Genomic DNA, 27691 nt, shown 5'->3' with positions numbered 1-27691 from the left:
GCTTTGAAAAAAATCGCCATCACTAGTTGCAAAGCAAAGTTTACGGAACAACAAAATTTTTTACTTTTTATTAATAAAATACACTCCGAATTTACTCCTAAATGTAAAACTCTCATGATAATGATATTTATCTATCTATCTATCTATCTATCTATCTATCTATCTATCTATCTATCTATCTATCTATCTATCTATCTATCTGTCTGTCTGTCTGTCTGTCTGTCTGTCTGTCTGTCTGTCTGTCTGTCTGTCTGTCTGTCTGTCTGTCTGTCTGTCTGTCTGTCTGTCTGTCTGTCTGTCTGTCTGTCTGTCCGTCTGTCTGTCTGGGTCAAAGGTTAATTTGTGAGCATCAAATTTAATTTACATACATGTAATTATGTAGAGAGCATATTAAACACACAAACATTAAATCTTTGCACCTCAACCAATCGGCTGACAATGTTTTTTACTGTTTTAAATAATGACTGTTAAAGTAATTTAAAGAATGACAGATTTAAATATTGGTTTACACACACAGCTACTACACTTGACTTGGTTTTATTGTAAAATAAAACAAGAAAGCATGTTAAATGAGAATCTAAAATATTTTATAGCATACTTTAAAAAAAGTGATTGATTTTTCAAACAGTTTTATTTTAAATATATATTTTTAAATAATACTTCATTCTTTCACTTTATATTTTCAGATTTTTCATAGTAAATGCATTAAGTTTAGTACTTTTACCATAAACCGACACACCAACCATTTGGTAAAGGCTGATATATTAGAAATTATGGAATGTGTTGAAAAAAATGCATTGAGTGTGTTAACTATCGTAAAAAAATATTCTTGGTGGGATAGTTAAAGGGTTAATGTTTTAAATGGCATTTTTACAAAAATGAATAAAAGAATAAGAGATTTTATTATATTTTAAACTGCTGACAAATTGGTAAAACCCAAACAGTTTGAGAGAATTAGTATTTTGGAGGCTGCAAAAAGTCCAAAAATGTATTTTAGAACATCATAAGAAGTTGTTGTTCTGTATATGTGATGACACATGTGTTTGGTATACACTCTTAAAGGGTCACGAAACACCAAAACACATTTTTTGAGCTGTTGACAGTCGTATATGTGTCCCACACTGCTAAAAACACTATTAGGACACCTATATTTCACTAAAAAGTGTAAATTGGTTGTTTTTGCGTTAAATAATCCTGTCTAAAAGAAAGTGTTGGTTCCAAAAATAAATTTTCAGTCTTTGGCTTGCAAGCAGGTATTCCTAACAATAATTAATCTATAGCTCTGTCCAATTTTAGAATTCCTTTGAAGTTAAATATTCTTTATAGAACCACTGATGCCAATATATAAAGCTTTGTTTTTCAAACAAAGGGCAAACTTGAGTGTGAGAGTGTATTCTGTATAACATGGTCAAAATATAAGATAGTCATTCTTTTAAACAGGACTCATTCTAATTTATAGAATTTATTGCTTAAGCTAAAGTAAATGATTTTTTTTTCATGTTTGCAAATCCCTTTTTGTCTTCGACTCATCAGCTTATACACAAACACTGCAAACGCAAACTAAGTGAGTCCTTCTTGTGTTTATTGATCACTCAGTACTGTGGACAGTATTAACACTGGACCAATTCTCTCCTCTCCTCACATAGCAGCAAAGGTCGTCTGGACATACACAGAAACACACGTTTGTTTTTTGTTTTGTTTTTTCTCATCAGAAACATGCACAACTACCAACAGCCTGACTTCCTTCCTTCCAAACCTGACTCGGCAATAGTCAGTGAATAAATTACTTTCTCTTTGGATGATGTTATCAGTTCAAGACAAATGAATTGTCTGCTGTGGCAGCAGCTTCTCATGATGGAGACAATGCTTAATGCACACATTCACACACATTGATATATATAGTATTCTGTCTGTCTTAGGCTATACATGTACAACAGTAGTTTGTAAAATACATTAAAGTAAAATATACATGATTAGCAATAGCAGGCCATTATCACAGAATTACATTACAGAGACATAAAACATACACATGCACACACACACATACACACACACACACACACACACACACACACACACACACACACACAATAACATACATAATTATGGCTGGAATGCTGTCTATCTTTTCCATACATCCATGTCATAGGTCTGTACCGTCATGGTACCCATGCTGTGGTAATACCCATTCTCTAAATGGTTTGAGTCATATGCACCATATTAAAATACATTAACAATATGGTTCATGTAACCCCAATACCCAATACTTACTTTTTAGCTCTCTTTCTTTCTCTATGTCAGACACACACATGCACGCTCACACACACCTACTTTAAAACACAGTTTGAAATGTTAAGAAAAAAACAAAATAGAGAAAAGGTCTGTTGCACCACCAGGGGCTTTACACTGTCCATTAGCAGCATTATCCATCAATTGCAGGAGTGTCACACACACACACTCTTGTGTTGTAATTGTACCAATGACAATGAACAGGAGAGTTTGTGGCTCCCATTGATAAAGTTCTCTTATCTAGTAATCCTATAGATCAACAGGATAAGTCCATGATTCAGCAGCAATAGAAATGAATGACATCACTCATTCATATGACCTCATGGCAGCGGGTCATTTTGGCCATCTAGATCTACACATTTTGTCAATACTGAAGTTATAAGATATACACCTTAAATGTATTAAGCACTTTCTAAAGGAATCTTGCTGGAACTGACCTTTTTCTTCTTCTTTTTGGTTGAAGCCTCATTTGAGAGACACTGACAATTTGATATTTTGTGCAATAAAGCAAATCAACAATAGCTAAACAAAAAAACTGTATGAAGTGTACCTGTAAAAATGTCACACATGTAGCATAGTGTATGTATACTTAACTCATCTAAAAGCTAATTCGACACCTAAACTATTAATAACAGTTACTTTCACAAAAAGACAAAACAAAAGGACATTTTCTGAAAGTGCTATTATGAAACATATGCCCCAAATGGAGATTCTGAATGTTTAAGCTTTTAACAACCTTCAGTTTCTGAGGAAATAAATCAGAAACCATCATAACACACATTTAACCAACAATCTGTCAATCATCTATAAGCAAGCACACACACACACAGATCTGTCTCTAGAGGATGTCTATAGAGGAAGACACGTTCACAATGGTAGCGATTACATCGCTGGAGATTGACCACATGCTGATCACCATATGTCTGATCTTGTATGTGTGCGGACTCCCACTGGTAGCCAACACATTGTGTCACTGGCCATTTGCATAAGGGTTGAGGTCTTTGTCATTTGTGGCACCTCAAACGCCAGCTCTCAGTAAAAATAAATGGGGCAACTGGTTGCTTTGCAAATCACAGTCAGTGTGAATAACCTTTATGGTGATCACAAACTTCTATAGATTTGATTCCAAAATTAATTACACCCTCAGCTTATATTCAGATACATTAAAAAGTCAATAGAATGAAAGCGTCCGTCACAGATTGCATTCATCTTTTGGAGTATAAGCTATAAGCTTAAACCGAGACAGCAAAACTGAAATGAATGTTGTTGTTTTTTTTTCATTGATTGACAGCTCTGATCAGTGCAACAGCCAGCATTCTGGTGGATGAGGTTGAATATAGTAAGAGAGAAAAAGCATATGAGTGTATGTGTGAGAGAGAGTCTCCGTCCTTCTTTCCCTTTGTTGGTGTGAACTGTGAAGCATTCCTGTGCTGGTGTCCTTTGAGGCTCTTACAATGAGCAGCAGCATGAAGGCAAACAGCCATTAAAAAAAAAAAAAAACATAACGAGATGAGCCTTTCTCTCTATAGCTATGAGGGTTTTGGTTGCCTTTGGCTGTAAATGTGACATGGTCACTAAATGCTGGTAGATATCAGTACCCAAAAGTTCATGAGCCATACAACAGACAAAGAAACAACATAAAAAAAATATCTTTAAGTTTTGATGGAACTTGCTATAAGTTTAAAGTGTTAACGAGAGGACATTAAAGGCTATGCTTTCTCTGTCGGCATTTTAAGAGCAAAACTTCACTGCAATCTGAGCTCTGATCTATTAAACGTCTATTTAATGGAGAGGTAATTCAAAATCCTCTAGACAAGAAGTAAAACTAGAAATGCATTTGTCATCTCTTCAAGTATGACTTAAATGCAGTATTTGCAAGAGGGAGCAGATTGTTGCCTTGGCAAGCCTTGTGGGACTTGTGCTTTTTGTATTAAAGGCTAAGTTGATAAACATTAGAGTGCTTTAAAAAGTGCGAGAAAACTTAAGTAAGTGTGTGAATGTATTTGGGTTACTGGAAGGCTTGGTGGAAGCGAGGCAGGGTGGTGGTTGTATTCAGAGACGGTGAATGTGTATAACTGGGAGAGAGTGTGTTGGATTGTGACAGCGAGTGTGAGTGTGTGATTGTGTGAAGGAGGTTGAGAGGCTCTGGGCTGTCTTGAATGGGAGCGGTCAAAATCCCATCCTCCTGGCTGTAAGTCACTCCCAAATTAGACCCCGCCCCTTGGTTGTAAGGCAGAAAATTAAACAGTGGAGACAGAAAATCCAGGGATGATGTTGTCTCTCCGGTCACCGTGGTGGAAGAACTCAGCTTGGGTGTATCTTCAGCCTGTAGCTCTAGAAGATAACTTTCAAGCTCTGCTCTCAAGGGTGGCGGTGGTGAGTAGGAGGCATGAGCGAGTGGATACCTTAGAGTGAGTGGCCCAGATGTTGGCAAGGATTGGGATTCCATCAAATCTACAGGCTCTGCCTTGACCCTCAGCAGCTCGTGAGCATGGCTTTTCTTAACATGACGGGTTAGATGATCCTTTCGACCGAATCGTTGGGCGCAGTACTGGCAAAGGAAGTCTTTGCGTCCAGTATGCACAACTAAGTGGCGTCGCACATCCTTACGGGTGTAAAAACGCCTTTCACACTGATCACACTGATGTCGCTTTTCCTTAGTTGCAGTAGCACTTTTCCCGGCATGCCCACGTAGGTGCTCCAGCAACAGGGGAGTGCTTGGATATGACTGCAGGCACACTTGGCAGGTGAGGTCTCCACGCTGCGCAGCATGAAGGGCTTGGTGTCTTCGAAAACCCAGTTTTGTGTTGTAACTCTTGTCGCATTCAGTGCAGCTGAAAGCCTCCTTGTTGGGGTCGTGTGTATGGAGATGGTTCTTTAGGTGATCTTTGCGGTGGAACATCTTCTCGCAGTAGCTGCACTTGTGTGTCTTTTCTGGTGAGTGTGTGGCCATGTGCCTGTGGAAACAAACAGAAATTAGCAAATGGTGACCATGCCAGAAACTATTGCTTTAAGGGCCAACAAGCTTGAAAATATCTGGGGCCTCATGTACAATGACTTGTGTTAAATTCATCCTAAAACAATGCGTACACACAAAGCTGTAAATGTGCGTACGCAGTAAAAAAGACAGATGTATGAAACACTGCGTATGCAGAATTCCACACATATTCTCTTTGTACATCCAAATTAACGTAAAAATGAGTGCACGTGCGCAAACCCCTCCCTGCCACCCCCCCCCCAATAAATATGGTAATGACTCTACTTTTGCGAAACCAAACGAAAAAGCAATGTCAAACGCAAGCAAAAGAAAAAACTTCACAGGATGTGAATTGGAGGTGCTCCTATCTGAGGTAGACCGGAGAAAAACTGTGTTATTTGCAAGATTGTCTTCCGGAATTAATAACAAACAAAAAAAGGCAAAGCCGGATTAACCAATGGGCATTATGGGCACAGGCCCAGGGGCCCATGCGCACTTGAGGCCCCTGCGAGGGAGGGAAAAAATGCAGATTTTGTAGTGTCTATTTAGGCCAAGTTTAAATAGCACACCTCGCTGGAATAAGTTAGTTTAGTGATTCCCGCCCATTACTGTTTGATTGACAGAGACAACATAACTAAAAGAGAATGGCTATCAGCAGTTAGAGTGGTGTAGCTCGTAAAGTGCATAAAAACACGTTTTGACACAATCGATCATGAACCCGGTTCGAATCCAGCCTCTGATGAACTCATTCTTCTTTTTCCCCCACTACATATCAGATTTTGCCTATTCTTCATCACCAGGAAGACAAGTAGGAATCATTAATAAGCATGTGTATTATGTTAAGCGCATTTGAGCAGCACATTTTATTTGAACATTTATTAAATGGAAATGTATGCAAATTCGTCTACAAAAGGCGCCTTTATTGCAATGAGCATGCAGTCGATCGCTTCGACTTTGGGAAAACATTGGGAAAACCAGCGATCGCTGCAAATTGCACTTTAATTTTAGCTGGTCAACTGCATGGTATTGAAACCTTATATACCTGCTAGACATGCGGATGATCCCGTTTCATACAGCTGCCATTGCACGGCTCAAATATACTTTATATTGTGCAACTTAACACAATTGCCTCTAGGAGTCACCAATGGAAATAAAACAAACACACAGAAATGCACGTACGCCAGACATGAAGTTTTCGTGGGCCAAAGCACATTCTCACATTCATTTTATCGTTAGTTAAGCCAAACGTGAGCGTGAAATCTGGCGTATGCAAAGTTTTTGTGCAAACGCAGCGTTGATACATGAGGCCCCTTTCTTGCTTGATTTGATTTTGCCATGCTACAGGAACAGAATTTGTTACCACTACATCAAATTTTAGGTTATAACCTAAACCTTTAAGCGGGTTCCACTTGTGAAATTGTTATTTCTGTGCCCCTATAGGAGGACCGTCCGACAAACAGGATTTGTAATGTCCAGAATTTTGTATGTAACTGCCATATACTGTAGTTTTAACATCAGCTTAGTGTGTCCTGGGCTTAAAACACAATACAGTGTAAAATGTTTAAAGATGCTACCAGTAAAACATATTTTGGGTAATAACAACTGTAGTTCAACATCAACTATTTCTCTCTTAAAATAGGGGTAGGTTAGAATTAGGGTTTAATTACATATTGTTTTGCACGTTAAACTGCGTTTTTAAAAAAAGGCAAGAAAATGTGATATCATAGTATGACCATTGCGTCATCCACAGAAATGTTAAGTGCCCATTGTCTAATGTGACTATCAAAATACAGTAATAAGTTAATTTGCTTCAAAAGTTATCACTAGATTGAAAAGGCATTATCAGTGGTCATCTGCTGATGGATATGGATCAGTACTGTTAAGCTCAGAAGGCTGTTATCATCCCTCTACATGGTTAATCAGCAATATTAATAGAGTAGAATCCAGTTCCAGATCTGTTTTTACAATACTGTGGCGGTTGTGTTTAGGGTTGAGGTAGATATTAATAAAATACAATTAATGGTAAATTTAATAAATAATATAAATAATTTTCATGGTTAATCAGCTATACTAATAGAGAAGACTCCAGATCCAGATCTGTTTTTACATTACTGTGACGGTTGGTTTTAGGGTTGGGGTAGACGTTAATAAAATACAATTAATGGGAAATTTAATAAATATTATAAGTAATTCTTGTTAACTTCTAGTCATGTACAGCTGTATGTCATCTATATCTGAAAAAGCATGTGGATGGATGATAACAGCCTTCTGAGCCTACTAGAAGGCTCAGAAGGCCCCTACCGGCCAATATCAGCAGATAACCACTGATAACACCCAATCAATCGACTGTTAACAATGGTATTAGCTGAGTAGTCCACAAAATACCATTACATTTTGAAATGAAACAGAAATTGTAGATTTGCATGATACGTGGACGCCCATGAAATTCTAGTTTTGAGACTAATGGTACTTACCGTAGGAGTTTATACTTAGAGACGAAGGCCTTGGTGCAGTCAGTGTGTGTGCAGTGATACGGTCTTTCCCCTGTGTGAGAGTATGAATGCACCTTCAACTTCTCCAAGCTGTTGAAGGCCTTCTCGCACAACTGACAGGAGAAGTTCTTCCTCACTTTCCCCTCCTCTCTCCTTTTCCTCACCCGACAGTGATCTGCCACAGTGGGGCAGTCTTTTGGAGATACTGTTGCCATGGCAACTTAGCGATAGCAAGCCATGTGGTGGACACGAATGATACGTCCCAGCACAGAGAGTGCGAGAAAGCCCAAATCTTCAACACAGCAGAGACATAAGGCCCTAAGAAAAAGATATGAAAACTGTGGATTGTGTTGTTTCTGAGCATCACCAAAAAATAACTAATGTATCTTTTACAGCTTAAATTTTACTGAAGCTAAAAAAAAAACATGATACAGATGAAGTCAGATTTATTAGCCCTTTAATTTTTTTCTTTTTTTAATAGTTCCCAAATGATGTTTACAAGAGCAAGAAAATTTTCACAGTATGTCTGATAATATGTTTTCTTTTCAAGAAACTCTTACTTGTTTTATTTCGGTTAGGATAAAAGCAGCTTTTATTTTTTTAAACACCATTTTAAGGTCAAAATGATTAGCCCCTTTAAGCAATATTTGTTTTCGATTGTCTGATAAACTGAATGGGAGACACAGAGGAAAGTCAGTATTTTTGTGATTTATACCATATTACAAAGGAGATATAATTAAAAAAGTAATCACGTATGTTGGGCATAATCCTTATATCATGAAGAGGGTCGTGTTTTCTACTGAACTAAAATATATTTGCCTGTCAATGTGCCGGTAGTATAAGCTATAAGCTAATACTGTATAAGCTATAACGTATACTATTGATAATTACTTGAAATAAACTAGTAATTATATTGTTGTTGTGTTACGATGCAACTGTTAGTAATAAACAAATTATTCAGTGGGCTTCAATAATTATACACAATCACAACGCACCTCAGTTTACACTAACTTCACAGTATTTGTTAGTTTTTTCAATTTACTATGCTACAGAATTCTGTAGCATTTATTAACAAAGAGTTGTACAAATTAAACACTTTATTATGTGGTTTAAAAACATGTTTATTATAAATTACTAAAGTTTTTCCCCATGCGGATATCTTTCAGACATCACAAAATATGAAAGCATACAAAAGCATGGACGCATAGTCTACATTATTCTTTGTTTATTTATTTTTGTACGGGGGAAAAGTGCTCCACAATAAAAACTGTCTAGTTTTGTCACAATGTTTGCACTCACAGCTGCTGCACATCTCTACGTTAACAATACGGTTGTTTATTCTGCCGAAACGCCAGTAAAGACTTGGATTATTGCAAAACAAGTCAAGAGATTTCATTACATCGTTTACATGGTGGGGTATGATTTTGTATTAGTGTTTTGGTGTTTGTATCAGGGCGATGCAGTGGCACAGTAGATAGTACTGTCACCTCACAGCAAAAAGGTCGCTGGTTCGATTCTTGGCTCAGTTGGTGTTTCTGTGTGGAGTTTGCATGTTCTCCTTGCATTCGCGTGGGTTTCCTCCAGGTGCTTCGGTTTCCCCCACAGTCCAAGACATACAGTACAGGTGAATTGGTTAGGCTAAATTGTCCGTAGTGTATGAGTGTGTGTGTGAATGTGTGTGTGGATGTTTCTCAGAGATGGGTTGCGGTAAAAATGTGCTGTGGATGTGGATAAGTTGGCGGTTTATTCCACTGTGGCAATCCCGGATTAATAAAGGGACTAAGCTGACAAGAAAATGAATGAATGAATGAATGAATGTTTGTATCTGATTTTTATATAACACATTAACATATTTATATACATAGCTAAGCCTGTATATAATCGTTACTGGTGCTGTCAAAGCTGTTATTGTGTTAAAAACAATTGTACACATGGTTGTATTGAATGTTTGTTTATTACATGCTGTCTTTTCTTCCATTTTTCAGCCTGTTTCTTGAACTTTCCCCCTTTATAAGCAAAAACATTTGGACGTCTATAAAAGCTGTTCTGCATTTCTTATACTGGGCAATTTAAACAAATATTAACAACATAAAACAGAAACATTTTGATGTTCTAATAACACTCTTCATTTGCTCTCCATTTGAGTCTTGCGTGTCATCAATGATGTCATGTGAAAACAGCCAATACAATGATTTGCCAATCTACCATAACCTGCCTGGTTAACCTAATTAACCTAGTTAAGCCTTTAAATTGCACTTTAAGCTGAATAGTATCTTTAAAAACATCTAGTCAAATATTATTTACTGTCATCATGACAAAGATAAAATAAATTAGTTTTTAGAAATGAGTTATTAAAACTATTATGTTTTGAAATGTGTTGAAAAAATATTTTAATCATAACACAGAAAGTGGGGGGAAAAATAAACAGGGGGGCTAATAATTCTGACTTCCACTATATAGTACATAGCGTATAGCTCAGTATATAGTAGTGGTATAAGGAACACATATTCACTATTATTGACTTTTGACTCAATCTAATATAGGGCTTGTTAAATTGTGGAAGTCATGCAGAATACGGCATCAATATGTGCTTTATAAGTATTACAGTTTTTCTCAGTCGCTTTGTTGCATTTCTCACAACACAAGTGCATTTCTGCATTTTCTTTAATGCATTTCTCAAAACAATTAGTACAAACTGCAAAACCTAGCTGATAACCTGCAAAAGCGTCTCACTAGCTCAAAGTGGATAGTTCATTCCTCAAAAGCAAGTATTGATGTCAATGACAGAGTCAGTGAAGTGAGTACAAGACACTGAAAATGTATTTTTCACATTTTTTACTGCAGATGCTCTTTACAATCCTAATTTATTCACAGCATTGTGTAAAAGAATAAATACACCCTAATTTGCAACAAACATAAACCACATTTGGGTAGAGCTGAGCACAACTGTAAACAATATTGCAATACATATTGGAACTGAACCTACAACATACACAGGTCTGTAAATCATTCATGAAACTGTTCAATTTTGAAGACATTTTCAGGAAAATAAAGATTTAATTTTTTAAATAAAATTTTCTAGACAGATTTTGACAACATTTTTGTATGTAATTACTCAAGTAATGAAATGAGGACTATTAGTTTTTTATGGAATGACTATTTAGCATTCACAAGTTTAGTTCATTTTGACTGACATGACATAAGCAAATGATAATGTTATAAAACAGCAGAGAGTTGTATGAAAGCAATAGATGCATGTCCAATAGCATTCACAATTTGTTGGAAGGAATGAGCAACTGTTACTAGGATGTGCACAAATGACTAATTGTTTTGAGAAATGCATTACCTGTTGTGCAAATGTATAGTGTTGTTAGAAATGCACCAAAGCGACTGAGATAAACTGTAATACATAGTAACATCTCAGCTAATACGAAACTAGTTCAAATTGAGTATTGTTCCTTAAAGACATAAAAAGGAGTTTTAAGTACCAAATAATAATAATACAGCTTTAAATTTTATACTACATTACACACATTTCAATAGCCCTGTTTATTTATTTTAAAGCTAAACAATGACTATAAAAAGATTTTTAGAAGACACAAACTAAAACTAATTTAGTGTAACAAAATTCTTGTCAGATATGTTAAGAACAAACTAAATCTTATGCCATGATAAAATAATATATTAAGGCATTTTTATTTTTATTTTATTTTATTTAACAAGGCACATATTTCATGTCTTACCCATTCCACAGTAATAAGGTTTTAATAAATGTACCTATATATATATATATATATATATATATATATATATATATATATATATATATATATATATATATATATATATATATATATATAGTATTATTACTTATTATTTTATACATTTGAATAAGTACAGGTCAGAAGTAAGTTGTTTAATTTAAATTGAATGAATGATGACCAAGCATTATATTACCCATTTTTCGATATTAAAATTCATTCATTCATTTTCTTTTCGGCTTAGTCCCTTTATTAATCCCCGGTCGTCACAGCTGAATGAACCGCCAACTTATCCAGCACATTTTTACGCAGCGGATGCCGTTCCAGCCGCAACCTATCTCTGGGAAACATCCACACACACATTAACTAAGGAGAATTTAGCTTACCCAATTCACCTGTACCGCATGTCTTTAGACTGTGGGGGAAACCGGAGAACCCGGAGGAAACCCACGAGAGTTTGATTAGCTATCTTCTGTGTTTTTCAATGCTATACAAACTTCTCACTTAATTCATTCCTTGTGTTGCTATATTATTTCATCAGAATCTGAAAACTTCAAGGGACTTTGTGTAATTTCAAGGAAATGAAAATAATTTAGAGCTATAAATTATCATTAAATATAAGTATTACTTTAAATATAAGTGTTTTATTTAATCAAAGTGATCTTTTACACTTCTTGTCTGCCGGATTTGAGTCTATAATGCAACAATATTAAAAAATAAAGGTTGTATTGTAATAGTTTTGCAAAGAACTTTTCTGTCTTTCTTTGACGGAGAAAGTTGATTTATGCATTTATTTTTTAGATTGTAATAGTTACATTCTTTAATATTTACTTCAAAATTGTTTTTAAGACTTGGTCATTGAAAGAATCTTTAGAAAACCAAAAAAATTTTTTTTACTTTTTTTACAGTGAATGCTTCAAACATTAAAACATTTTTTTATAAATAAAACTTTCTTGTATCCCATCTTTAAACTTAAAATGTATTATTCCCTTTTATGATAGGAACATATTTTATATAAAATTTTTTACCAAAACATGTACGAATTAAATAGCATAAACACATAATATAGGCATAAACATCTAAAACTTTACCACAACGAACCTAAAATTCTATGTCCAACTCTTTCCAATATATTATGTGAAAATGCAGAACAAAAAATAAGGTCTTTTAAAAAAACATGTTTTCTATTTTATCTCAACAAAAACAACAAGAACAACTAAATATTATGGATGTCTACAAAGTTCCAACAGTTACACATATTCTGATAAATTAAAATAGCACGTAAAAACTTTATTAACTTAAGCAATTGTGAGTTTGTGACAGAAGTTTTTAAACCTTACTTTCAATATGAAATACAAATAAAACATTTAAAGTTACATTTAGCAAGCAAAAATAAAACATTAAAAATCTACTTTAATGAAACACCTTATATTTTATAAAAGCCTATATTTTAGTTCTTCAAATTGTATCTTACAATAGTACGCTATTACTTTTATAACGATTGTATAATACTTTAATAGACTTACTATCACTGCACCTCTCTGACTAGACTAAGACAAACTTTATGAGGTGCTGAAAATGCACATTTGACAAAGTGCATGATAAAGCGCAAAATATTTCCTGCTAAACAAATTAATGCAATTCGTACCTCTAAAAACAGAAAGATACAGAATATTTCGTGTTTTGAGGAGTTTTAGACTGGACGTTTCCCACTCACTTTAAAACCAGGAACAGAAGCGCTGTAACTGCGCAGTAAACCCGATGACCCCGTTCAACTCAAACATCACAGAGGAGAAAAGAATTGAGGCTCTCAAACCCCTTAAAGAGAAATCAGCCCTTCCATCCACAAGAAAAAATGGGTAATACAATATTAACGTTTATTTTAATGTAATATCGCTGTAATATCAACTTGTTATAGTGTTGTTATTGTCGCAGGTTTTCCACTTTTTTTGCTATGTAGGCTATTCAAAAGACGTGTATGCACACATGCAAAAACTCTCTTGTTGCGCGCGCTCGTGGGCACACGCACACATCACATACACATTTAACCAGTTACACATAAACAATGTATACTTTTATTTCAAGTTCCCACATTGCCGCTGATGCTCCTGCATGTGTTCTCACACCAGCGCCATCACATGCACAAGTTACATATGACAGTTATTTGATTGAAAGCTATACAATAAATCTACGGACATTCTGCAAAAACACACCACACCCGCGCCATACAGCACCCAACACTCATATTATTAAGGAATTCTCGATATCCTTAGTTTAATCAAACTTTCTGTTTAGGGGGGGGGGGGTTATTTTCAGTGGAACTTCATCAATCCCTCATCCTAAGGATTTCTTTTTTTTCTCGTAGTCGAATCTGGACAGATAAACATTCAAGAGCTCAGCTCAGCATGTCCTAATTAGTCCCCCTTCACTTCTCCCACCATTTTGGTTGTTTGTGATATTGACAAGCAGCTTTCTCTTCCTATAATGACCCACAGTGCAACTTAGTGTGACTCACTGACACCCCTAATGCCGTATACTGAACGTGAATCCGAAAAGGCTAACTTAGTAAATTATGTGAAAGTCGAATAAAGTGAAACAGTTAATGTATTAAATTGTGCGTTTAACTGAGATTGCGGACATGGAAGGGTTCTTCTATCACTAACTCCGTGTTTGCGTGCATGTTTGTGTCAAAACTTTCGCACCATATATGCAGCGTGTATTCTGTATTATTTAAATGCGAGTGAGTTCGCTGCGGCTACGGCCGAACTCCTTATATTTTGAAAGAATAATCTTAAAATATTTTCTAAAAAACTTTTTTTCAACTTTTCGACAACTACACGCGTTTCTCTGTTTATTGACATTCGTCTGCGCGCAACGTGACTTGACAGAAACAAATGACAGAATTAAGTTACATTTTCTATAGAGTCCAATATTTCGTCGCTTTTCTCCCAAGTTGCAAACTGGTGCTGATTAACACAACTTTTTTTTTCCTCTAGCTCACCCCTCTCTCATAATTTGAATAACCCCGATATTTTAATTAAAGCACAGCGTAACAATTTTCGTAAAATGCGTAAAACTTACCGCGGGTGCGTTAACATCCTTTCTACGGTATTTTTCTTGACTTTCAACTATTTCCCGGATTTTTAATAATTTTTTTCTCATATTTTTTGCTGGACGCGGCGGGCCTAAAAATTGTTTGCTTTCCCCTCTTTCCAGCAGCCATTGTGTATGCGCTGCGATGCAACCAAACTATGAGTTAGCCACGCCCACCACGGAACGCTTCTTCCTCGCTCTTGCGATTTGTGTAATAAACTGTCATTTTCAGATTTTACTGCCACTGCATTACTCTTTCGGAAAATCTCCAATTTAAGACTCGTCAGTGATTCTGTCAATCGGCACGACATCGTTTAATATCTGTCAAGTTAATAGGCGGGCCAAAATGTTACTATTCTTATTCCATTGGCTGAAGGAAGTGACAATTCATCCGACACTTACCGGTGACGCACTCTGACTTGCAGACCGATTGGCCATCGGCGCCTGTCACTCATCAGCAAAAAGTTAGGTTTCGTTGTGTTGTGACATACGTTCTGTTCTGTCATGACATAAGAAGGTTGAGTGCTGTGCTGCTCGCAAAAGGTAATACTTGCAACATGAAAACTATTGTTCAGTGGCAAGCTCTGCCTATTTGTGTTTTGTTATTAAACGTTTTCTGTTGTGTTGTATTTTGTTGAGAGCGCTTGAAGAAATAATACATTATACTGAGCTTAGCAAAAGTGGCACCGGTCTTCTGCCCAATAGTTTGAATGGCTGAGCGAGGTCAGTGAGACGTGTGTTTCTGTGCCTACTGGAACTCGTGTTTTGATGTGAAGTGATTTAATTCACGTAAAATCTAGCCGTTTGCTGAGCGAGTGTAGCACCTGCAAAGTTTATCACTTAGATTTGGTAAAGATCGTAAAGAATCTGAATTCGATGACTGGATTGGTGCGTATAGTATCAGATACATAAATAATAAATGGCTAATGTTTGCGTTGTTAAATGTATAATACTTACTATAAAATGTATCGTTCCATCCTAAGAAATGTGATGATGCCTGTGGTGTATTTGTATTTGACCTTCATAGTTGGCATGTTTTATTACAATTGTTATACATATATAGAGGCACTGGCGCAGTTGGTAGTGCTGTCGCCTCACAGCAAGAAGGTCGCTGGTTCGATCCTCGGCTCAGTCGGCGTTTCTGTGTGGAGTTTGCATGTTATCCCTGCCTTCGCGTGGGTTTCCTCCGGGTGCTCCGGTTTCCCCTACAGTCCAAAGACATGCGGTACAGGTGAATTGGGTAGGCTGTATAAATGTGTGAATGTGTGTGGATGATTCCTAGAGATGGGTTGCGGCTGGAAGGGCATGCGCTGTTTTTTTTTTATTTAACGGAGAGAAGATTTTTTTAAACGTATTTTTAAACATAATAGTTTTAATAACTCATTGCTAATAACTGATTTATTTTATCTTTGCCATGATGACAGTAATAATATTTTACTAGATATTTTTCAAGACACTTCTATACAGCTTAAAGTGACATTTAAAGGCGTATCTATGTTAATTAGGTTAACTAGGCGGTTTAGGGAACATGCAAACTTCACACAGAAACGCCAACTGAACTAGCCGAAGCTTGAACCAGCGACCTTCTTGCTGTGAGGCGACAGCACTACCTTCTGCGCTACTGCATCACCTTATATATGTAATAGAGGTAAAGTTGGTTTTATATTTTCATATATATAATACATATAGTTAGTATATATTAGTTAGTAAGTTATTTTAGTACATTAACTAAAATGCTCTTTTATATCTAAATAAGTTTAAAAATATTTTGTCACAACTAACTTCATTAAATGCATTCTATGTAGATGTCAGTCTTGTCAGAATATAATATTACTGAAAATAAGCTTAGTTTCTTAATATGTTACTCAACTTTGAAGTTGACACAGACAGAACTCAGACAATATTTCTGTCTAAAATCATGTTGCGAGTTTTGCATGTTTACTTAAAATGCTAAGTTAAATGTCATAATTACTAATAGATTTAGCTGAATCATTTAGAAACTGCTGCCATTTCAGATGTTTTGCCTTGACACACAGAGATGACGCAGTCAAGTGATTCTAGGGGCCATTTCTGTTGTGTGCTACACACCCAGTAGTAATTGTTTTACTGTTCTATCAAGCCCTCAAAAACAAAAACATACAAAAATGCCCACCCTCAGTTCCTTGTGTAATTGGAGCTCTCTGCCATTCTAGCTGTGACACAGATGCAGTCGGTGGATGATGGCTAACAAATCAAGTGCACAGAAAGTTCGGAATGCGGATAGCAACCCATGCATTGAGGTCAGTCATTCAGTCTTCTGTGGTTAATGTAATATCAGGTTATTTTTAACATACAAACTAAATATGAATGTTTATTTTATGTGAATGCATTTTAGTTTTCATACTGTACAAATTGCATTTATTGCTGCATAGTGTTAAAGTTTTTAACAGTTTTATAAAATGTGCTGCATGCAAAATGTCTGATCTAATTTTTTTGTCCTCTGTGTATGTGCATTGTTATAGGAGAGTGATAATTCTCAAAGATGTTTGGATGCATACAACTATGATAAAAACATGTGTTCTGCTTACTTCATGAAGTATAAAAGCTGCAGGAAGTATTGGGTAAGTATTCTGGGAAACTTGAACCCGCAACAAATTCCAATTGCCTGCACAATACATTGGTTCAGCATCGAAACTGCAGTGTGCATTAGACATGGGCTGGTATTAGGGCAGGGTCTATTGATGACGGCATCGTCCATCGCTGAAAGACATTAAGATGCTGAGCCGGCATCGCGATCATCTGCCCCATCCAGTCAAAAACCAGCTCATGAAAAATACACACTTAGGCCCCGTTTAAACTAACTCGTCCTAGTTTTAAAATCTTATTTCACATCCACACTAGCATTTTACCTAGCATTTCTGAACAGCCCTCCATCCACATTATACGACTCAAAACTGGATCACGTCTTACTATAGTTGTTAAACGTGATATTAAATTAATCTTGTCTCTATTTCACTACTCTTCAGTTATTTGAATCTATCAGGTAATGTCCCACAGCGTCAGTATACGGCTTCAATCTTTCGCTTTCATGCATATACTTAGTAATTTCAGCAAAAACCTCCGATACTTTTGGTTGGCTTTTGTTGCTTGTACTTTTTTACCAACCAAGTTTTTCAACGCCATTATAACGACAAAGATCAGTCTGCCTTTTCTTGTCAGGATCCCGTGGAAAAAGTGATTGACAGGTGGTAATTTGTGTGTAACTCATGTTTATTTATTTATGATTTGGTTATGGGTAAAACAAAGACCATGCGGCACAGGTTGTTGAAACGGTAGGCTTCAAATAACTAATTTGTTATGAATTAATTAATTATTCATAAATAGTTAATTCACTGCTGCCCATGTCGCGATGTCATCGCTTCACATCAGACATTGTACGATGCCAAAATGGTCGACATTGCCCAACCCTAGCTGGTATCTCTGACCGTATGATAAACTTGGATTAAAATATCACGGTTTTACAGTATCACAGTATTGTGATTACTGCTCTAAAATTAGTTTTTTTAAAATGTCTGGGTAAAAAAAAATTCCCTATTGAACACAATATATTTTATTATAGAAAAAATGTATAATATTTTGAAACAGTAAACATGTAAGGCTAAATAATTAAGATAAATCATTAACATCTTCTCTCTTCATTAGCTTCAATAACACAGATTTCTTTACAACTCATAGAAACACATAAAAAACCCTTACATATACTTTGGGAATGGTCTAACATAAAATTTTGAGGTTTTAAAACCTTTACTTTTCCAAACCACAGTAAACCCTGAAACCGATTATCTTCCCATGCTTAGTGTGCATACTTACAAATATACGCAATAGTCACATCACAGGATCTGCAATGCAAATTGGGATTATTATTATAAAGGAACCACAGTTCAGAATTTGTTGAGTCACTACCGAAGTTAATTTAAACCCTAATCTAGGAGAGTGAAAGATCTCTATTTGCAAGTGTTTTTTTAAAGTCTGTGACTATTTTCAACCATTTGGGTACAATAAATTATAAAGCATTATACATTGTGTTTAATCATTTGTACAATTTAGACTATACACAGTGTTATTTTACAGTTTTTTTCCAATATTGTGCAGTCCTGGGGCCTCATGTATCAACGCTGTGTACGCACCAAAAACTTTGCGTACGCCAGGTTTCACGCTCAAGTTTGGATGTACTAACTATGAAATAAATGTGAGAATGTGTGTTGGTCCATGGCAACTTCATGCCTGGCGTGCGTGCATTTCTTGTGTATGCTTGTTTTTTTCCATTTGCGACTCCTAGAGGCAATTGTGTTAAATTGCACTCTACAAAGTATCTTTGAGCCGTGCAATGGCAGCTGTATGGGACAAGATCATCCGTATGTCTAGCAGGTATATAAGGTTTCCATACCATGCAGTTGACCAGTCAAACATTAAACCTCAACTTGCAGTGATCGCCGGTTTTCCCAATGTAATCGGAGTGATCGACTGCATGCACATTGCAATAAAGGTGCCATCTGAAGACAAATTTGTATACGTGAATCAGAAACATTTCCATTCAATAAATGTGCAAATAATATGTGATGCTCAAATGCGCTAAACATATTACACACAATGATTCCTTCTTGTGTTTCTTGTGATGAAGAGTAGGCAAAATCTGATATGTAGTGGGGAAAAGAAGAATGAGTTCAATTAGAGGCTGGATTCGAACTGGGTTCTTGACTGACAGTGTCAAAACATGTTGCCCAGCGCTTAACGAGCTACGCCACTCACTCTGTTGATGACCGCTCTCTTTAGCTTTGTTGTCTCTGTCGATCAAATGGGCGGAAATCAATCAACTAGTTCATTCCAACGACAAACTTGCAAATAACACTTTTTATCCGGTCTACCTCTGATAGGCACACCTCCAATTCCCATTCTGTTCAAAGTTTCTCTTTTTGCTTGCTTTTGCCATTGCTTTTTCGTTTGGTTTTGCCAAAGCTGAGTCATTAGCATATTCATACGAGGGAGGAGGGAGGGAGGGGTTTTGCGCTCGTGCACATGCTCTCAGTTTCACGTTAATTTGGATGTACAAAGAGAATAGGCGTGGGATTCCGCGATGACATGATTTTTCATTTTGGACTGAAATGACCAGGGGCCTCATGTACGAAGACTTGCGTTGAAATCATACTAAAACATTGCGTATGCATAAAGCTGTAAATGTGCGTACGCAGTAAAATATTTAGACGTATGAAACATTGCGTACGCACATTTACAGCTTTATGCATACGCAATGTTTTAGTATGATTTCAACGCAAGTCTTCGTACATGAGGCCCCTGGTCATTTCAGTCCAAAATGAAAAATCATGTCATCTGGTTCCAAACCTTCCAAACTAAAATCATTATTTTAAAGTTAAAAGAGTAGTAAGGAATGGATGATGAACTATTAGAAAATAATGCACACCAAAACATTATAAATGATGCAGTCTTATAGTTCTGTATGTAGTGCTAGTTTCTTACACATCTCAGCCAAAGCCTTCTGTTTTCCTTTGTTTTGATTTGATAAAGTTTCTCTTCACTTCACATTCACTTCAGTGATACAGAACTCTAATCCAGTCTTGACCTGCCTGGAACCACCTTAGCTGTGTGTTTATCTGAATATAGCTACACTTAGATTTTTCATTACCCAATCAGAATGAAGCATTCAACAGCTTTATGCAATAGTATAATTCAGCAAAATCAACAAAGTCAGAAAAATGTATATTTTTGATGTCTGATTGTCTTTTAAACACCTGCATTCTGGTTGGAATAAAACAATGTGACTAGTGTGGCGCTGAAGTGCAAGACTGCAAATCAGCATGTCCTGGGCGCAATCAGTGTTGCGGTGTTCCCACACACTTGGGCTTTTTTGAAAAGTCACATTAAATTACACAAATTACAGAGCTGTGGCTTCCTGTTTTTGGCTATGTATAGTAATGTACTGTGACCATTAAAATGTTATCTATAGACAAAGTTTTTTAATCCTTTAACTAAGTTGTATTGGACTTAAACTAGATGAAAATGCTACTATCTGCCTAGTTTATATCAAAGTTAAAATACAACAAAAATGGCAGCAGGTGATGTGGATGTTGTTTGCTTCAGTGCTCTTTAACATCACTCCAGTCTAAAACTCATATTGCACTGTAAAGCAAGCAGCTTTACATTATTGAAAAAGAAAACTACATTAGTTTCAATTATAATTTGATTTATAAAGTAGCACCCTGTGTAGAGATTGTTTATATACCATAGTAAATACAAACATATCCTTATTCATTAAGGATTAATATTATCATTCATTACACAGAGTGGGCCATTTATTTGGATACACCTTAATAAAATGGGAATTGTTGGTGATATTAATGTCCTGTTTGTGGCACATTATTATATGTGAGGGGACAACTTTTCAAGATGGGTGGTGACCAATGGTGGCCATTTTGAAGTTGGCCATCTTGGATCCAACTTTTGTTCTTTCAATAGGAAGAAGGTCATTTGACTAATCAAACTTACTAGGAATTTCACAAGAAAAGCAATGGTGTGCTTGGTTTTGACATAACTTTATTCTTTCATGAGTTATTGACAAGTTTCCGACCAATTATAAAATGTGTTCAATGTGCTGCCCATTGTGTTGGATTGTCAAGGCAACCCTCTTCTCCCTTTCTTCACACACTGATAGCAACACCGCAGGAGAAATGCCACACAGGCTTCCAGTATCCGTAGTTTCCGGTGCTGCACATGTTGTATCTTCACACCATAGACAATTTCTTTCAGATGACCTCAACGATAAAAGTCTAAGGGGGTCAGATCGGGAGACCTTTGGGGCCATTAAACTGGCCCACGATGACCAATCCCTTTTTCAGGAAACTGTTCATCTAGGAATGCTCGGACCTGACACTTATAGTGTGGTAGTGCTGGAAAAACTCAGGGAGTGTGTCAGTTTCAGTGCATAAAGAACGAAACGCATCATCATGCTGCAATTCGAAATATCCAGTGGCCTTGAGGTTTCCATTGATGAAGAATGGTCCTACTATCTTTGTTGTCTATGGTGTGAAGATACAAGATCTACAGCACCTGAAACTACGGATACTGGAAGCCTGTGTGGCATTTCTCCTGCGGTGTTGCTATCAATGTGTGAAGAATGGGAGAAGAGGGTTGCGTTGAAAATCCAAGGCAATGGGCAGCATACTGAACACATTTTACAAGTGGTCAGAAACTTGTCAATAACTCATGAAAGAATAAAGTTACGTTAAAACCAAGCACACCATTGCTTTTCTTGTAAAATTCCCAGTAAGTAAATTTGATGTGTCAAATGACCTTCTTCCTATTAAAAAAAACAAAAGTTGGATCCAAGATGGCCGACTTTAAAATGGCCAACATGGTCACCACCCATCTTGAAAAGTTGTCCCCTCACATATAATAACGTGCCACAAACAGGATGTCAATATCACCAACCATTCCCATTTTATTAAGGTGTATTCGTATAAATGGTCCACTCTGTATTTAGTCATTCCATAGTTTAGTTTTGTACAAATTAAAGCTTGATCTAGCTCAGAATTGTTTTGATTATTTAAGGTGTTTTCAGAATTATATTGCTGTGAATTAAAATGTATAGGTTGTGCAAAAATAAATGCCCAATCACTTAACTTAATTTGCTTTAACATCCACATGAATTACTAATGGCAGAATGATGCATCAGTCAAATACTTTTAAAGGAATTAATCGGTGAATGAGAATGTCTCTCTGCCCATTATTTCTTTTGTATTTGCATTTTAAAACTAATTTTCTAATACTTATACAGTTTAGTAAAGTAATATTGTTTCAAATATGGGCAGCACAGTGGCTCAATGGTTAGCACTGTTGCCTCACAGCAAGAAGCCCGCTGGTTCGAGTCCCTACTGGATCAGATGGCATTTCTGTGTGGAGTTTGCATGTTCTCCCTGTGTTTGTGTGGGTTTCCTCTGGATGCTTTGGTTATCCCCACAGTCCAAAGACATGCAGTAAAGATGAATTGAATAAACTAAATTGGTCATAGTGTATGTGTGTAAATGAGTGTGTAGAGTTGTTTCCCAGTGCTGGCTTGCGGTTGGTAGGCATTAGCTGAGATAAAACATATGCTGAATAGGTTGGTGGTTCATTCTGCTGTGGCGCCCTCTGATAAAGTAAAGGGTATAAGCCGAAGAAAAATGAATGAAAGTTTGAAATATAATCCAACACAGGCTTGATCTTACTCTGTATGGTAGTGATATTTCCTCAGATGTGTTGTCAAAGCCCTTCAAATCGTTTTTGGATTGAACTACTTGTAAAGAAAGATATAAAAAAAGAAAATAAAGTGGCGCTAAGTTAAATTATACTAATTGCTCATTATGTGTTATTGTTCTGCTGATTTCCGTTACATAGTCTTTTTGCAATATGTGGTGTGACTGTGAGTAACTTTTATTTCTTAAAATATGGGCTATATAACAGAATAAAATGTTTTTCACTTGCTCTGTGAACTTATATGACTTTATCTATATTCTAATTCATAATGTCATTAAGTAGTATTGCATAATGTAGAGTAGGCACTACTTTCGTTTAAAAACGCAAACAGAAAAGCATTGCATTCTGTTTTGTTTTCATTTCTATTTATGCATTCCTGTTCATGACATGCACTATTTTGCTTAAAGCTTTGAGACATCTGCTTTTCCATGCACTGATGCACATGAACCTTAATAATATCCTAAACTTAATCCAGTTTAATGCAGAGTTTGTGCACTATAAGTATTTCCACAATTTTTTTTTTTTTTTTTTTTTTTTTTGAGTATTTGTTGACTTTTCTTCTAGAAGCACAAATAAGGTCACTGATGTCTCCTGATGAAAAAGTTGTATTGGGTTTAGGTCATGGCTCTGTCTAGGCTAGCCAAATTACTCCACATTAAACTTGCTCATCTATATCTTTAGGGACCTTGCTTTTTGTAGTGATGCGCAGTTATGTTGGAAAAGTTAGAGGCCATCCCCAAACTATTATCACAAACTTGGAAGCATTAAATTCTCAAAAATCTCTTGGTATTCTGAAGCATTAAGATCTTTTTTGTAGACCTACCTCTGAAAACAACCCCACACCATAATCCCCTTCAGCCAATATTACACTGTAGAGTCCAATCAGACAAGTACCATTTTCTTGGCAACTGCTACGCATCCAAGACGCATCCATAGCCAGTCATAGAAGTGTGATTCATCACTCTAGAAAACTATGACTCCACTACTGAGCCCAGTGGCAGTGTGCTTTACACCACTACATACAGTGCTTTGCATTGCACTTGGTGATGTAAGGCTTGGATGGTATAAAGCTCTCTATGCAATGGTCTTGAGTTTATCTCAACATAAGTTTGGTAGTCTCTGCGTGCTGTACGCCTCAGCTTGCACTGACACCGATCTGTGATTTCACATGCCTGGACACTTCCAATTGCTTCCAATTTGTTATACTACTACTAACAGTTGACTTGTCTAGTTTTCCCCCTTACTACAGTCGCCATGGCTTGTTCAGGGTTCATACAGTCATGGAAAACCTGGAAAAGTTAGTGAATTTTAACATGGCATTTTCCAGGCCTTTTGAAAAACAGAAAAACAAAAAAGTTTTGGAAAAGTCATGGAAAACAGTTATACGGTTGAAGTCAGAATTATTAGCTCCCCCTGTTTATTTTCCCCCCAATTTCTGTTTAATGGAGAGAAGATTTTTTTTCAACACATTTCTAAACATTACGTTTTAATAATTTCTGATAAATAAAAGATTCTAATGTAAATAATATTTTAATGGATATTTATTAAGACACTTCTATACAGCTTAAAGTGACATTTAAAGGCTTAACTAGGTTAACTAGGCAGGTTAGGGTAATTAGGCAAGTCATTGTATAACGATGGTTTGTTCTGTAGACTATCGAAAAAATATATAGCTTAAAGGGGCTAATAATTTTGACCTTAAAATGGTGTTAAAAAAATTGAAAACTGCTTTTATTCTAGCTGAAATACAACAAATAAGATTTTCTCCAGAAGAAAAAAATATTATCAGGCGTATTGTAAAAATTTTCTTGCTCTGTTAAACATCATTTGGGAAATATTTAAAAAAGAAAAAAAATCAAAGGGGGGCTAATAATTCTGACTTCAAATGTATGTATACTTGAATATAGGTTATTTACTTCTTTTCTGTCCCTGGCCAATCACATACTTTCACATTATTGGTGCGGTGTAAGCATTATCAAAAATCAATTTTACATAAATCTAAATTGAAACTTAAGAGATTGCTGCTTGTTTTGCGATATGCTTTATTTAATTTGAACATGCATTGTTTTCTTTTACCATGAATATGTAGACATTGCATGAAACATTGGGTGATGAAAATTTACCTGAAAGTCTTGAAAAAATCATGGAAGTGTCATGGAATTTTAGTAGTAAAAATGTGTATGAACCCTTTGCAGCTCAAAAAGATTTAAGCTTTGTTTTTTTTTCTGTAAAGCTGCTCTAAAATGATTCTTTTTTGCTCTATATAACTAAACATGACGTCACATCTTCTTTTCTTTATATTTGTCGCTTTCAGCATGACGTGATGCTGCAGCGCAAACGTAGCGGAGTGAAGCCGGAAATGCCGAACGCAGAAGAGCGACAACAAATTCTCACAGCCCTCGGAGGAAAACCCTACTGACGTGTGCACAAATGGACTAAAAAAGAAAACAGACATTTCTTGAATTACCAGTTGAACCTTCTGGATTTATTAAAAGTATGTTCATTTCTGTGGACAATTATTTAAAGTCTAATTGCATTTTCAACGGTTATGATGTGTAACAACAACTAATGCTGTATATTTATGAAACTGTCAATGGCTGCCTATTACAGTCTAGTTTTATGTGTATTCAGTCATTCGAAAATGAATATATTTTGAATATGAGTGGGAGTCGTGTCAAATCTGTTCACTGCACATTGTTTCAAAGCAGCTTTATAGAAAATTATGTTACATATATGTTATATGTTATGTTATATGGCCCACGAGCACATCATTCTACTTAATGTTTAAAATATATAGTACAAAATATTTCATAATAGCAAGAAATTACAACAGAAATAAAAAAAAATCCAGTTAAACAGTAACAGTAATGTGGGTGTATGTCTTCGATGTCTATCCTGGAGTTAAAAGGAGAAAATAGTATGATTGATTTAATTTAATGTTATTTTAATTAAACTTCACTAAGACTAATTTCCCACAAAACATAACATTTAAAAAGTGTATTCTTCATGTTATCTCTATTTGCTGTAATTGCCTTAATAATCAAAAAAATACACTGGTATAAATTAACACTAATTGTTGTGTAAGACTAAGTAGCTTGTTGGTTGTATTTAGACTTAATGTCAGTGAATTGGGGGTATTGTAGGCTTTCTTTACATCTGGCTATGACACTGGTATGTCCACATGGGGGTGCACTGTTCCTACTACAAATGCTGACATTTAATAGCGCTGCTGGCCGGTGTTTAGAAAACTTCAATGTTCCATATACAAAACCATGGGTCAGTCTGATTATACATCACAGGGGGGGTTGAATTATTATTCAAATGCATTTAATAATTACTTTTCCCAAACAGACAATGGGAAACCCTTAGTGTCTCCTCAAAGGATTTACTGACATTTGGGGATTGTACACTTCTACTCGTGTCATTCTGCATAATGACTAATTTGTTGGTCATTTGCATATGAATTAGACTCTTGCATTTTGAACATGAAGAGTAAACAACTAAACATTGTGTAAAATCCTTGAGACAGTGTTATTGACAACAGGGCTGAAGATAAAACACCAAACACTGTCTCATTTATGTAAAAGCTAAATTAGCAGCCAGAGTTTTCTGGAAAAACAAGAGCAAACATCCTTATAAGCCATGAGCCAATTTGAAGCAATTGTTCACTCAATCAAATGTGAATTACCCTTTGTGTATAGCACAACCTGACTTTGCAAAACTAAACCCTTTGCTTCTGAATGCACAATTAATCATCATGAATCCCAAACCTATTCACATAAACTGAAAATAATGTGCACTACTATCCAAACATTCCAATCTCTGTCCGCTGTGGTGTAATTTATGCCTCTTCCAGTCAGCTTTTGATTAAATAATCACCATTTGTCACTTGAAAAAGTATAAAATGAATAAAAAATGCCATTACTTTTTGGCTTTAATTATAACTGAAGAAGACAAATTATGTTGTGTCTTTACGTACTCTCTGCAAAGATTAATGGTTAAAGTTAGCAGTGTAATTCATAATATAATTGTAATTATATTTATAATAATTATTTGTATGTGCACTGAAAAAATGCTGCCTGCAAAATACTTGCAAACTATTTATATTTGTTGATTTGAACAAATTAAATTTAGTAATGTTTAACTTAATTTGTTAGTTTAAATTTTACTTTTTTACCCCTCTTAATGTAATGATATGTTTCTAATATCTAAACATTTAGTCACACGTTAATATCATATCAAACATATTTATTATGGTATACAGTTGAAGTCAAATTTATTAGCCCTCCTTTTTTCTTCTTTTTCAAATATTTCCCTAATGATGTTGAACAGATTCAGGAATTTTTCCACAGTATTTCCTATATTTTTTCTTCTGGAGAAAGTCTTATTTGTTGTATTTTGGCTAGAATAAAAATCATTTGAAGCATATTATTATTAGCCTCCTTAAGCAATATTTTGTTTCAGTTTTCTGCAGAACAAACCACTGTTATACAATGACTTAATTGACTTAATTACCCTAGTTAAGCCTTTAAATGGCACTTTAAGCTGAATACTAGTGTATTGAAAAACGCAGTTATAAGAAATGAGTTATTAAAACTATTATGTTTAAAAATGTTGAAAAAAGCTTCCAGTTAAACAGAAATTGGGGCAAAAATTTAAAGGAGGGCAAATAATTCTGACTTCAACTATAGATGAGATGTAGAATTCAAGGTGTATTTATTGCAACTCATTTCAATATAGTATTTCATAAATACAGTGAATGTCTGTGTTTTGAAGATCATGCATTCATGTTG

General features: G+C 35.6%; 2 protein-coding genes across 3 annotated transcripts; one reads left to right on the top strand and one right to left on the bottom strand.

Annotated features, from left to right (window-relative positions):
- Nucleotides 1–2979: 2979 nt before the first annotated feature.
- plag1 (pleiomorphic adenoma gene 1) lies at nt 2980–14733 on the bottom strand. Its single transcript, NM_001039814.1, is given in 3 exon segments — nt 2980–5246; nt 7741–8076; nt 14601–14733. Coding segments are annotated over 2 exon segments (1182 nt in total). The 5' UTR covers nt 7974–8076; nt 14601–14733; the 3' UTR covers nt 2980–4297.
- Nucleotides 13235–25560, top strand: chchd7 (coiled-coil-helix-coiled-coil-helix domain containing 7). Of its 2 annotated transcripts, none has more exons than XM_087259637.1 (4): nt 13235–13378; nt 16805–16891; nt 17114–17212; nt 25213–25560. In XM_087259637.1, the coding sequence occupies exons 2-4, from the start codon at nt 16829–16831 to the stop codon at nt 25315–25317; spliced, it is 267 nt and encodes an 88-aa protein (XP_087115763.1). In that variant the 5' UTR covers nt 13235–13378; nt 16805–16828; the 3' UTR covers nt 25318–25560.
- Nucleotides 25561–27691: the final 2131 nt, after the last annotated feature.

The sequence above is a fragment of the Danio rerio genome, chromosome 7 (assembly GCF_052040795.2).
Source record: "Danio rerio strain M-AB ecotype USA chromosome 7, GRCz13ab, whole genome shotgun sequence".
In the NCBI taxonomy this organism is placed as follows: Eukaryota; Metazoa; Chordata; class Actinopteri; order Cypriniformes; family Danionidae; genus Danio; species Danio rerio.
The sequence above is the reverse complement of the archived record's forward strand: the minus strand, read 5'-3'. Positions and strand labels throughout refer to the sequence as shown.